The sequence below is a fragment of the Hippocampus zosterae genome, chromosome 11, assembly GCF_025434085.1.
Source record: "Hippocampus zosterae strain Florida chromosome 11, ASM2543408v3, whole genome shotgun sequence".
Taxonomy (NCBI): domain Eukaryota; kingdom Metazoa; phylum Chordata; class Actinopteri; order Syngnathiformes; family Syngnathidae; genus Hippocampus; species Hippocampus zosterae.
Genome location: NC_067461.1, coordinates 20383420 through 20397247, shown reverse-complemented (window position 1 = coordinate 20397247; position 13828 = coordinate 20383420). Strand labels below are relative to the sequence as shown.

The following is a 13828-nucleotide window of genomic DNA, read 5'->3' as shown; positions in this document are numbered from 1 at the left end:
TGTATATACACTACTGTGCATGTCATTAGGACATGAGGCTGTTCCATTTCCCGTCTCATGACTGAATATTTTCCGTGTGGAAACTCGGTTCTGTAAATACCAAAAATGGTCTGCAGTTAAAAGTCGAAATATGAATACGTTTATGTACCTCTATCAGACAGTAAAGAAGAATTACGGATTCTTACAGTTTAGCACTCTGATGCTGTGAAAGTAGAACATTGCCACAGGAACATTGCCAAACTCTATGCATCATTGCAAGCCATGAGAATTCTACATAGTAGTTAATATACACTGAATATTGTTGTCATCAGTGCCCAAATGCTAACCCTCTAAATAATTACCCACATGTGGCTCTGTGTGCCCACAAAATGCCTCAAAAAGTTTTTTTTTTTTTTAGTGGTCAGTATAGCATTTGCTAAAAAGTTGCCTGCGTTGGTCTTTGGTCTTGGTCTGTAGTCTAATCATTAAAATGTGGCTGAGACTGAAACATCTTTGCGTACATATTTGTTTATTAATCTACTCAAGGAAGACAGATGGGCTGTTCCTTTCAACCCGAAATGTTTTGTTCGACCAAAGGGCAGGTATAAAAACTCTATGGAGGTCGTCACCTCAGCAGGAAGTAAGCAATCTCTGTATCAGGAGAGTTGTGACAGATTCCAGTCACGCCTCTCCTTTTGATTACACGAGGCTATTTTCAAGTCCAAAACACAGACAGCTTGTCAACAGTGCAACTTTCAGAGTCACTCTGCAATGCGTGTTGACTCCCAATGTGTTTAAACATCAATCTGTGTATTTTCCGTAATAGATTGTCTGAAAGAATTGATTCCAGGCTCAGGCTGTCACCACCAGAAAGTGGCAAGCAGTAAATTAATACATTTTGAACTCTGTGGTTACTTCATTGATATGGACTGTTTAATAAATGTATGCGCTGCGTTGTTCTTGTAAAATGTGCTATTTGTTTCCATGCTTCTCTGGTCATTTTATTGCAAGTCAATAGCCTCCGTGCTTTCAGGATGAAGTAGAACTTGTGGAGAAATAAATGTTGAATATTTTTCATTTGACGTTTGAGGCATGATTTTACCAAATATTTTGACTGAACTCCAAATTACAGTGGACCCTCACTACTTGGGGGATATAGACCGTCCGTGCCATTTTTTTAACCCCCAAAAAGCGTGTTCTACATGTGACCAAAAAGAGAGAATTGTGAAAGAGAAGAGAGAGAATTGCGAGTACGCGTGATTATACAGCCATAAAACATTTTCCACGTTTCACAAAAATTTTTTTTGCCCCTTTTCCAGACGTGACCAATATAACAGTTGGATTAAGCATGAATTAGTGATCCTGCAAAGGGACGATGACATTATAAAAAAGGGAGTTTTTGTGTTACTGTCTCTGACGTTGTATTAGTGTAGCAATGGCGCTAACACAAACCCCCACACATCATCATTATAATGCTAGGGGGGGTTTAATTGTTCGGTATAATTTTTTGTGGGCCAGTGGTTAGCGCATCAACCTCACAGTGCAGCGAAACTGGGTTCAAATCCAGCTGCGGCCTGCCTGTCGGGAGTTTTCATGTTCTCTCCAGGCCTGTGTGGGTTTTCTCCGGGTACTCGGGTTTCCTCCCACATTCCAAAAACATGCATGGCAGGCTGGTTGAACGCTCTAAATTGTCCCTAGGTGTGAGTGTGAGCGCGGATGGTTATTCGCCTGTGTGTGCCCTGTGATTGGCTGGCAACCGGTTTAGGGTGCCCCCCACATACTGCCCGAAGACAGCAGGGATGGGCTCCAGCACCCCTTCATTGCATTACATTGCTCTAAAATGAAGCTCTGAAAGAAAACAATGAACAACGAGTCTTTTCTGTTTATTTTTATTCATTCCACTTTGGTGGTGATTTCAATGAACGAGAGGTTTGTTCCCTGATGGAAAGTCCGCTTACTTCGGGATATTTTGGCTTGTCACATCATCTTCCAGGTTTTGCAAATGAAACATTCTGACAGCTCTTGTAAAAAAAAAAAAAGGGAGTGGGGCTTTTAATGCCTTGTTTGCAGAAGAGTGAGATACAGTACGTAAATAAATTGATCCCCATCATACATATGTATCATAAACAAATATCAACTCCTCATAGCACATACTTTAAACCCTGAGCCATGTAAGCCAGTAATTTAGGGAAGTCATATTTTGCTGGCTCCATACTATATTGTGTTGAGAGGAAAGAAATTTCATCTGTGCTGTATGTTTTACATACAGTACATTTGACAATAAAGTTTATCCAATCCAATCCAACATTATTTTGCTCATAATAAACCAGAAAATTACCACTACCTGTATTTAAATACAAGTTCAACTGCCCCCATTACAGCTGTTTAGTATAAGGGCCTAATAGAGAATAGAGATGTTGAAATCAAGTGGGAAGAGAACATTTTATGTGCCAGTGTGGGCTTGTTTTCGACTGAGAAATTGATCTACGGCTGACTGTGTGGTTTCTTTGTCTCTAATAGAAAACATACTTGTTTTTTACGCGGATGAGATGATGTTCAGTATCATAGTAACTACCATTTGAAAAAAAAAACCTTGTGCTGACGCTGTTGAATACACAAACATCCTGCTGGTAGCTGTTATTCAGTTTCTAGTTAAATGGGGAATTGAGAATGTGTTGTTTGTGTCAGTCTTTCACAAGTGCACATCTATCTCCAACTGCGAAGTTCCATTTGAGCTGAGCAAGCAACAGAAGGAATAAAAAATGTAAGACGATCAAGGTGGAAGTGAATGATTCATAGTGACAAGAATGGATGGGTTGGATTGATGTGTTTGGATGATGAATCCTGCTGAGTACGAATTAGCCTTTGCGCATGCCGAGTTAGAAAATAAAACAACTGACTTGACCCTATTCTGGTGAGTAGAGTCAGCAAAACGCATGCACACAGGCACACTCGTTCCTTCTTATTCAGCAGTTGTGGTTTGCGTTGCATCCTGTCTGGATGATAGCATGGCATGTGTTCGTCAGACTGCACGAGATGAGATGCAAAAAAAGTGATGTTGGCACGTTTCCGCTTCTCGTGTGCACTCTTCGCTTCGCCAGAATTCTTACTCCGGCGGCCAGGCAGTCAGTGTTTGTTTGTCTTAACTTCAAGTTGACACGATGACATAAGCAGCAAGTACATCCTGGAGAGACCCGACCTGTCCTTGACTGTCTTGACTTTTGCTATTGTGGCTAATTGTGTGCACAAGACCGATAAGGAGAGTGATGTCAATGTTGAAGTGCTTCAATAGACTCGTACACCGTGTTCCAAGTTATTAGGCATATGCGGTGTAGGCATGGGGAGTTTGGGCAACATTTTTACACAAATCCATTTGCGATTTTCATGTGTTTTTTAGATTTCGTTTAGTTTGTTTATTGAACATAAAACATATACAGTGATAATGTGACAGAAAATAAGGTAAGTAAAATAGTAAAAGGAAAAGAGAAATCAGTCATCATTCAACACAGTTATGTTCAACGGAGTAGGATCTACAAATATATGCGCGATGTTCCCCGTTTTTACTGCTGTGTGAGCATTTGTCGTGACTTGTGATTTGTAAGTACTCAATTTTACGTGTGAATTGTCAAATGCGCGTTTCTTTTTGATACAAACGAATCGCCGTTTTTAAAAGCGATCCACATACGTAAGATATTCACGTATTGAAAGACCATCCCGCATCCGTCCGCCGGGAGGCAGTGTTGCCGTCTCCATTGAACCGGAATGAGGAAGCTCCCATTCCTCCTTGGCAATTGAAAAACATGAAAAGAGCCATTACTGTATATGATCTTCGATTGTGCGTTTATTAACGCAAGTCAGAAAACAAATACAACCTTTTTTTTAAGGTTTACTTCAAAATCCTTTTTGCTTTGACCATTTAACCAAACATTGATATCCAACAGTCTTTTGTCGTCATTTAATACCGTATGTCTTCACTGCACATCTTAGTCATTTATGGATTCTCATTTTAAAAAAAGTCCAAATAGATTTTAGCTTCTTTGTGTCGCTAAATCAGCATACACTTCCCAAGGCCTTCATACACAGGATGGTCCTGAAATCATTTTTCGACTAAAGAAATAAATTGACAAGTTATATATTTTTGCCACAAACATTGCCCTGACAAGCTCTCTCATTCATGCAAAGTATAATTCCTCTGTTTGTCAGGCACCGCTACGAATAGCGCAAAATCACAAGTAATTTACACCACCCTGAAAATTTTTGAATTGCCTGTATTTTGTTTTATTATTTAATTCCTGATATTTTAAAACATACATATACTCTAAACGACAAGCCCAAAACGTTTTATCATTTCAAACTCACCTTACATTTACATTAAAAATAGCTTATATATGGTTTGATGTAAGATAGAAGATCAAGAAAAATGCAGATGCAAATGCAAATCGTGTGTACAAGAACACACGGCGAAGACATTCTAGTAACTTCTTCCATAAACAACAGAGGCCAAACTTGGTTTCTCCCCGACATAAAAAGCTTGTCTCCATCAAAGTCGATGCAACACTGATTCTTGGCATCAGTGTGCATTCTAAAGTAACACTGCATTACTTTCCCATTAGGAACGGCTGTGGCGACAACATTTGGTATCGTGGGAATTTCTTAAATAGCACAAACTTGCAAATCTATGAGATTTTCAGTAGGTCTCCCAGAAAAAAGGCAAACAGTTTAATTTTAGGTGGCAATCATAATGTTCTGTGAAATCGGTGTATCCCGATCTCACTTCTTCCTTTCTCTTTTCAGACCACGTCTTGGAGAAAGCCATGCACAAGTGTGTTTTGAAGCCTCTCAAACCGATGATTAGTGCCGCACTGCAGGATTTCCAGGTACGCAGCGGAGAATGGCAGGAGCTGAGGGACAACATGTCTTTGGCGAAAGCTCGGCAGCCGCAGGAAATGGGTGTGGAGGACACGGTGCCACCCGATCCGATAGCTATTGAGAAGATCAAGTACAAGTTTCACACCATGTGCAAGCTGTACTCTCCGGAAAAGAAGGTCACCATGCTGCTGAGGGTTTGCAAACTCATCTACACCATCATGGAGGACAATTCAGGTAGCGCAACTTGGACCGGAGTCATGCACATTGACTCTCCTATTATACAAAAGGTCCTATGTCAGACCTGACCCAATGACCCTCACAACTGGAAATATAAAATGAATCTGACACATGTTTGCATGTTCACGGTCCTTCCTCAGTTTGAAAAATGTGACCAGCAAAAGGAACCTAGTTTTACATTTTTTTGTTGTTGCTGAAATTAAGGGAAATGATCCGTGAATTAATATAAAAGACAGTTTATTTATCGAGTCAGTTTGATTTACAGTCCTATAAAAGTTCACTCAATGACAGCCTGACAAAATTCTAGAAAGCAAACCTGGCGTGAACACAAGCAAAGAAATCATAAATCGGATTACAACAATAATGCAAACAAATCTGTGGCTTCATCACCTCAAATGTTCATGGAAACTCTATGTAAAAATGTTGACTGTACTTCTTAAGCACTGACCATAGACATACAAATAAACAACCGCGACCCTTGTGAGGATAAGCAGTTCGGAAAAATAACAAAAGCCGCAGACTGCCTGAAATGAAGAGGTTTTCAAATTGCAGTCTATGAGATTTGAAAAGTGCATTCTGCTTCATTACGATTTGAATTTGATAAATTGGTCAGCCCTAGAACACAAAAAGGGAACATGAAACCTGTGAAAGTGGAAGCTGCCTTATCTGACTACTACATTTTATGTGTAAATGTACCTGAAATTTACCTGTGTGTGTGTCTCAGGCCGTCTGTATGGTGCAGATGACTTCCTGCCGATGCTGACCTACGTGTTGGCCCAATGTGACATGCCACAGCTGGACATTGAGATACTTTACATGATGGAGCTGTTGGACCCCTCACTGCTTCACGGAGAAGGTGTGTCCTTTCGAAATGAAGAAACTCCTCAGTAATCTATTAAATCTTATCATTAAAAAAAATGGGAGCATAGCAGCCTCTAATATTACATTTCCTAAAATTTCTAAAGCTACACACATTTTGAGACTGCTTGAAAATATTTTGGGATTGGACATGGTAGCTGTTCTTGCAAAGTAAATATGCGCATTTCTCTCCATTTTCACTTTATTACTGATAAATACTTACAGAAATATCAATTCACATTTTATTGTGCAAGTATCAACAACATAAACCCCAAGTCACACCAAAAAAAGGAAACTTATTCTTTAGATTGGCCTTAGCAGCAAATATGGCACTCTCTGCACTCGGGATGCCACGATTAGTCAATGAATCATGATGACATCGACGACTAAAAGCGGCATTAGTTAACTTCAGTTGTCGACTAGTCGGTATTTGCAGTTTTGTTTCTCCTCTCAAAAAAAGCCTGTTGAGGACGACTGTTTAAAAAGCAGCTCCAATTGAAGCAGGAAATTTATTATTCGATTCAAGGATCGCCTGTTGTGAATTTTGCCGTAAAGCTCCTCAAACATTAAGTTCACCTGTCAAGGTTTGAAAGCCAAATATCCCTAATCTTTAGTGAGTCGCGTAGTTGGAAGTCCCCAGCATTGAAAAAAAGAATATCTTGAGCGATACTTCACTGACTGGCCGTTTTCCAAGTGAAGTGTTAACAAAGGTAAAAATGTCTTGGTGTTGCTATGCACTGTCCTAAAACATCTCCGTTGGAAAAAAAAGTCATCTTTAGCACGCAGTTGGTTATGTGTATTATTGGACACAATAATCTAGCGACAGGCGTCATTTTGCCTCACTGCCCTTGTTGATCCATTCCGTGTTCCCGCTGCCGCTAGATATGAATCTAGCAGCGATTGTGCAAGCCGAAGCTTGCAACGTGAGACTAACCCCGATCCATGGCCTCCAGCGTTGTTCCAAATAAGTCTTTTGATCTGAGGTTTGTGAGTCACAAAAAATATTGAACCAACTTGAGTAATTGGTTAAAACTTTTTGGAGCATTGTCTCATATTTTAGGGACAAAATGCAATCACTTCGGGGGCAGTGTTTTTCAAACCCTGTGCTGTGGCACACCTGTGTGCCGCGAGATATTGTCAGGTGTGCCGTGCGGTCAATCGCCTGGAAGAGTAATCATGTAGTACTCTTCCATACCGGTAAGGAGCAGCAGCAGCTAGGTAATTAATTGCCTTATGCTGCGAGACAAGCAAAGTTCCTGACGCGAGGCAATACAATGAATGGTATCTTACATTTAGATTTACGTTTACCGGAGATGCAAAGCCACCAATGCTCCCTCTAAGCTTCGCAACTGCGCATTGGTCGCATACTCTCAGCGCACAAGAAAACCTATGCAGCGCAGTGAACGTACTGCAAGTGAATGACTGTACTACTATCTTTTACTTGCCATTAAAACGAATGCACCAAATATTGGATTGATGTTGATTTGATTCCTATTCAATATTATCGTACTGCGTTAATTCTCAATGTTAAAAAAAAACACGCTTATATATACACTTAATTGTTAAAATCAGCTTTTTTTTCACATTTTCAGGTAGTGGTGTGCCGTGGAATTTTTTCAATGGAAAAAAATGTGCCTTGCTCGAAAAAGATTGAAAAAACTGGTCCAGAGCCTCGTCATCTCAGGGAGCCTGTAAAATAGTGGCTGTTTGTACAGTGTTTTTTGTTTTTGTTTTTGTCCTGTTGTCACAGGTGGCTATTATCTGACGAGTGCATATGGAGCGATGTCACTTATCCGGAACTTCCAGGAGGAGCAGGCAGCCAGGGTGCTGAGCTCCGAGACCAGGAATACACTGCACCAGTGGCACCAGCGCCGCACCACTCTGCATTTTTCTCCATCCTTTGATGACTTCCAAGTAAGCCCAATAATCTCGGTCCCATGGCTACATATCGGGCAACCTGCTGCACACTGAATGACGCTTGACCGAGCTGTGAACTCGCAAACGAAGTACGCGGACTCACAAGCCCACACCTGGCGACAGACCTTCTCACTTAGGTTATTGTAGTTAACGAAAAGGAATGAAATTAACTCATTCACTCCCAAAGACGTTTTTAAACGTCTTTTCAGACTTGGTCTAGAATTGGCTGGTACTGAATGAGTTAAGAATACTTTGAATCATTCGAAGTGAGCAAGTGGCTTGTAGTACTTTGTGTTGTGGAATACTTTCCAATGACGTTACAAATGCACTGTAGGGATTGGCTACTTGGCAAACAAGGGATGAAAATTCAGACCATCATAGTTGTATTTAAGGTTGTAGTTGTATTATGCACTGCGCTTATTCTACCTCAATGTCTGCAGACTCTTATACAGCACCTGTATTTGGTTCGTGGATGGTTGAGTTTTCACTAAACAATACTCCCACCCCACACACACACTTAATTAAACATTCAACACCAAACTAATAACTAAAATGAAGGATTTTTGCAAACAGTGAAACTCTAAAGTCATGAAATGAATCACCACTTAAAACCACTGAGGAATAACTCAATTACAGTGTCAGAATTTGATACAGTTAATCAAACACCGTCATGAAAAAAAAAAGAACATGAGATGTTGCTTGTTAGCAAACTAAAGACCCATCATGACCTCTTCAAAATTGATTTGAAGACTCTAAATAAGTGGCTGACAAAGTAGATCATTGTATTTTACAGTAGTTATTTTTGTCACTTGTTTGTATTTGTGGGCAGCCTGGTGGTCCAGTGGGTAGCGCGTCGACCTCACAGTGCAGAGGTACCGGGTTCAATTCCAACTCCGGCCTCCCTGTGTGGGTTTTCTCCGGGTACTCCCGGGAAATACCTCCCGCATTCCAAAAACATGTAGAACAGGCTGGTCGGACACTCTTAAATCTTTCATAGCTGTGAGTTTGGATGGTTGCTGTGTACCCTGTGATTGGCTGGCAACCGGTTCAGAGTGTCCCCCGCCTGCTGCCCGAAGACGGCTGGGATAGGCTCCAGCACCCCCCTTGTGAGGATGAAGCGGATCAGAAAATGGATGGATGGATGTTTGTATTTGTAGCTGACGGCCAACTATATATTTTTTTAAATTGATGTCAAGTTGTTTATTCACTCTTATCTGCTAGAATTACCTGCGGGTGGCGCTGCAGGATTTGGGTAGCGGCTGCACCGCCAAGACCCTCGCTGTCCGACCCTACGCCACTGTGGAGGAGGTGTGTCAGCTATGCGCCCTCAAGTTCAAAGTGTTGGACCCCGACAGCTATGGCTTATTCCTGCTGACGGAGGGCAGCAGCCAGCAGCTCGCCCCGGACACCCACCCTCAGAAGATCAAGGCGGAGCTCCACAGCCGCCCGCAAGCGCCCCCCTTCCATTTTGTTTACCGCCGCCTGGCCAATCGCGGCACCTCACCGGCAACCCCTCATGACTCTTCGCCCAGCCCCAGCAACCTGACTTTGACCTCTGAACAGCAAGCCAACCTGAACGACCTCAGTCCTGAGCCCCCCTCCGGCTCCCCCGATTCAGACCTCAGACTGTCACGTTAAGGAAGACTGCCAATCAGGAGGATAGACAACTGGACAGCGTCTCTGACGGACACCTGGCGTGTCCGTCAGAGTTGGACCGATAGCACAACGCTGCACGTGTGGCAGTCCAACTTCTCCTTTAGGCTGTCACGCCGAACATCCTCTGTGTAGAAAGTTTGATCCGACAGACAAGACGGAGGAAGGGGAGCAGTGACGGAAGTGAAAGTTTGTTCCTTGCTTCTTTTAGCGTGCTTCCTGTGGACCAACTATGGCAGGCAACATTTTTGCTTGGGCTCATGGAATGTAATCGGTATTTTTGTGATGTCATTCTAATTTTAAAATAAGAAAAGAAGACAGGTCAGCATTATGATCGACCCGGCCACAACGCCGGCGTGATAGCGGCTGCGTTTGGTGATCATAGAGGGAAATCTAAAATAAAATACAACACCAAAACTATATTACTCACTGGAAACAATAGAGCACCTTGACAGTCGATTTGTTTGCATTTTGTTTTACAGTTGCAGGTCAACTGTTTTGACCGTGTATGTTGTCTTTGAATTGGAGACACCTAGTGGTGGCTGAGGTTCACTTCCAAGTCCGGAATATTTGCACAGCTAAGTTGGAGGAACAAGGAGGGTGGACAAGACTCGTTTCTTTTTCCAGCAACCTTCCCGTATAAAGACTTTGATTTCTATATTTACTCCCAATAGAAATGAATATGCTGTGCATAAACCTGTCGTTTCCATCCTCATTTGTATGAATATAATGAGTGCTTAATCCAAGTAAATGTTAAGAAATTGTACTTTTGTATGAAAATCAATGATAGACATCTAATAAATATCGGAGCAGCATTTAGATTGTCATGATGGTAATACAGGAAATGTTGCCAGTAAATTCTTTTTTTTTGTACAGTAATTACTCTTGACGATTTTTAGAAACATGTTGCTACACGAAACGTGTCTGTAATGGAGGCATTCTTGCAGATTTACAAAAGTCTCTGCTACTGAAAAATCTTATTTGTAAAATATTTTTTAAGGCCAGTTTTTATAATGAATCATGTGTGCTTGGAGCTGGTGAGAGGCCATTGTGAATAATGTTGAAGAGGGAATCGTTTTGAAAGACAAAAACGGCAAAAGAGGCACGTGACAACGGACGTGACTGCATTCAGTATTGTGCGTGGTCGTGTGTGTCTACTTGAAATGTAATGTAACTGTTTCCCCACTACTATAAATGATCAATTTACACCCCCGCCCCCAAAAAAGAAACTAAATGTACCGGTAGGTTGGAGTGCTAATTGCAGGTGATATGTCAGAAATGCGGCGGCCCGGTAGTCCAGTGGTTAGCACGTCGGCTTCACAGTGCAGAGGTACCGGGTTCGATTCCAGCTCCGGCCTCCCTGTGTGGAGTTTGCATGTTCTCCCCGGGCCTGCGTGGGTTTTCTCCGGGTGCTCCGGTTTCCTCCCACATTCCAAAAACATGCGTGGCAGGCTAATTGAACACTCTAAATTGTCCCTAGGTGTGAGTGTGAGTGGTTGTTCGTTTCTGTGTGCCCTGTGATTGGCTGGCAACCGATTCAGGGTGTCCCCCGCCTACTGCCCGGAGACAGCTGGGATAGGCTCCAGCACCCCCCGCAACCCTCGTGAGGATCAAGCGGTACAGAAGATGAATGAATGAATGTCAGAAATGCTGAAAGAAACCTAACTGCTTGTGTTTCATATTAGTAACTTTATGTAGCGCAGCATGCATAACTTTGGGAACCAAGTGTTGACATTTTTAAATTGCATTGCTGTTTTTCCTGATTGTATATTTTAATTGACTAATAATCCATCAAAGCGAATATATTTAACTGTGCAGGGATTTTTTTCACAGTGTTTTTCTCCTGTAATACTAATATTTGTAATACCCTAGACAAGCATTTGTGGCCATTCAATGCTATAATAAAGATCATTTTGCACAAATAGTTTCGAATGGAAATGGTTGCAGTATATTTTATATATTATATATATTATAGTATATATAGGCGGCCCGGTAGCCCAGTGGTTAGCACGTCGGCTTCACAGTGCAGAGGTACCGGGTTCGATTCCAGCTCCGGCCTCCCTGTGTGGAGTTTGCATGTTCTCCCCGGGCCTGCGTGGGTTTTCTCCGGGTGCTCCGGTTTCCTCCCACATTCCAAAAACATGCATGGCAGGCTGATTGTGTGAATGTGAGCGTGGATGGTTGTTCGTCTCTGTGTGCCCTGCGATTGGCTGGCAACCGATTAAGGGTGTCCCCCGACTACTGCCCGAAGACAGCTGGGATAGGCTCCAGCACCCCCCGCAACCCAAGTGAGGATCAAGCGGCTCGGAAGATGAATGAATGAGTATATATATATTTTGTGTTCATATTGCATTTAATTGAAAGATGTTTGTTGTTTTTTTTCTCTTTCTTCTTTCTACATACATTCTTGCTGCTGGAGGCTGTAAATTTCCCCGGTGTGGGACGAATAAAGGATATCTTATCATATATAAAGACAACACACACATTTTTACAGTATGGTGGCCTGGTGGTCGAATGGTTAGCGCGTCGACATCACAGTGCAGCGGTCGTGGGTACCGGGTTCGATTCCAGCTCCGGCCTTCCTATGTGGAGTTTGCAGGCTCTCCCCGTGCCTGTGTGGGTTTTCTCCGGGTCCTCCAGTTTTCTCCCATAATCCAAAAACATGCATGGCTGGTTAATAGAACACCCTAAATTGTGCCTAGATGTGAGTGTGAGCACGAATGGTCGTGTGCCCTGCGAGTGGCCTGCCAACGTATTCAGGATATACCTCTCCAACCGCCCGAAGACTGCTGAGATTGGCCTGCAACCCTTGAGGATGAGCGGATCAGAAAATGGAAGAATGGATGTTTAGAGTATTATAACCATTGGAGGGTGTGCTAGCAGCTACACAGAGTGATCACATCCCTGTTTTTGAAATAAATGCTTTTTTTCTTCCGAGAGGGACACTAAACACCAAAAGGCAGTTCGACCGAGATGTTTTGTGTGTGTGCGCACTTATGCACCTCACCTATTGTAAAATTAGACGTGCTTAAACACAGAAACAGGAGATATCCTAGTACAGTAGTATTGCCGCACTTACATCCATCTGTCCATTTTCCGATCCGCTTTATCCTCACAAGAGTCGTGGGGGGTGCTGCAGCCTATCCCAGCTGTCTTTGGGCAGTAGGCAGGGGACCCCCTGAACTGGTTGACAGCCAATTGCAGGGCACACACAGACGAACAACCGTCCACGTTCACACTCACACCTAGGGACACTTTAGAGTGTTCAATCATCCCGTCATGCATGTTTTTGTTATGTACCCGGAGAAGACCCACACAGGTACAGGGAGAACATGCAAACGCCACACAGTTAGTGTGGAGTGCACCTCTGCACTGTGAGGCCAACGTGCTAACCAGTCGACCACCGGGCTGCTCACTGCAGCCACAGCGCAACACAAATTCCTGAATTATTCACACGCTTTTCACTTTTTCCATATTTTATTTGACAGCCTCAGCCCAAAACAGATCAAGTACACACGCACACACACACACACACACACGCACGCACACACACACGCACACGCACACACACACACACACACACACACACACACACACACACACACACACATCACCCCATAATGACGTTTCCCAAAAAAAAAAATACATATATATATTTTGACGATCTATTACAAATGACTTCCTTTACATGTTCACAGCTATTGCTCAATACTTTATTGGTGCACCTTTGGCAGCAATTACAGCTTAGAGGTATTCTTGGACGTGTTTCCTCAAACACGTGTTTTTGGGCAGTTTTTTTTTTTGTCCATTCCTCTATGCAGCACCACAAGCTCCATCAGGTTGGATACGGCGCGTCAGTGCAGTCGTCATTTCTAGATCTCTCCAGAGGTGTTCGAATGGATTCATGTCCGGTCTCCGGTTGAGCCACTCAAGGACGTTGACAGAGTTGTCCTGAAACCGCTCCCTCTGTTGTCTTTGACTGTGTGCTTCGGGTTGTTGTCCTGTTGGAATGTAAACCTTTGCCCCAGTCAGCGGTCCTGACTAGTCTGGAGTTGGTTTTCATCCAGAATGTCTCGACATGACTACCGTGTTTCCATATGTCTTTCCCAGATCGTATCGCTGAAAATTCCCACTTCATGCTACCACCACAATGCTTCACAGTCAGGATGGTATTGGCCAGGTTTCTCGTTTTCTCCAAATATGATACGTGCCATTCACGCCAAAGTGTTCAATCTTTGGCTCATTAGACCAGAGAATTTTCTTTCTGAGAGTTCTTCAGGGTGTCTTTTGGAAAAAGGCTTCTGGCTGGCCATAA

General features: G+C 42.8%; 1 protein-coding gene and 1 long non-coding RNA gene across 3 annotated transcripts in view; both read left to right on the top strand.

The window, feature by feature from the left end:
- Positions 1–10717, top strand: part of rin2a (Ras and Rab interactor 2a) — a 41519-nt gene extending 30802 nt beyond the window's left edge. For both annotated transcript variants that reach the window (XM_052081022.1, XM_052081023.1), the window contains 4 exons: positions 4774–5082; positions 5810–5941; positions 7694–7857; positions 9082–10717. In XM_052081022.1, coding sequence (XP_051936982.1) covers positions 4774–5082; positions 5810–5941; positions 7694–7857; positions 9082–9498 — 1022 coding nt within the window. In that variant the 3' untranslated portion in view covers positions 9499–10717. The remainder of the gene's footprint in view (positions 1–4773; positions 5083–5809; positions 5942–7693; positions 7858–9081) is intronic.
- The window catches only part of LOC127610741 (uncharacterized), a 72094-nt gene that overhangs the window by 29380 nt on the left and 28886 nt on the right, over positions 1–13828 (top strand). The gene's annotated exons all lie outside the window — the stretch shown is intronic.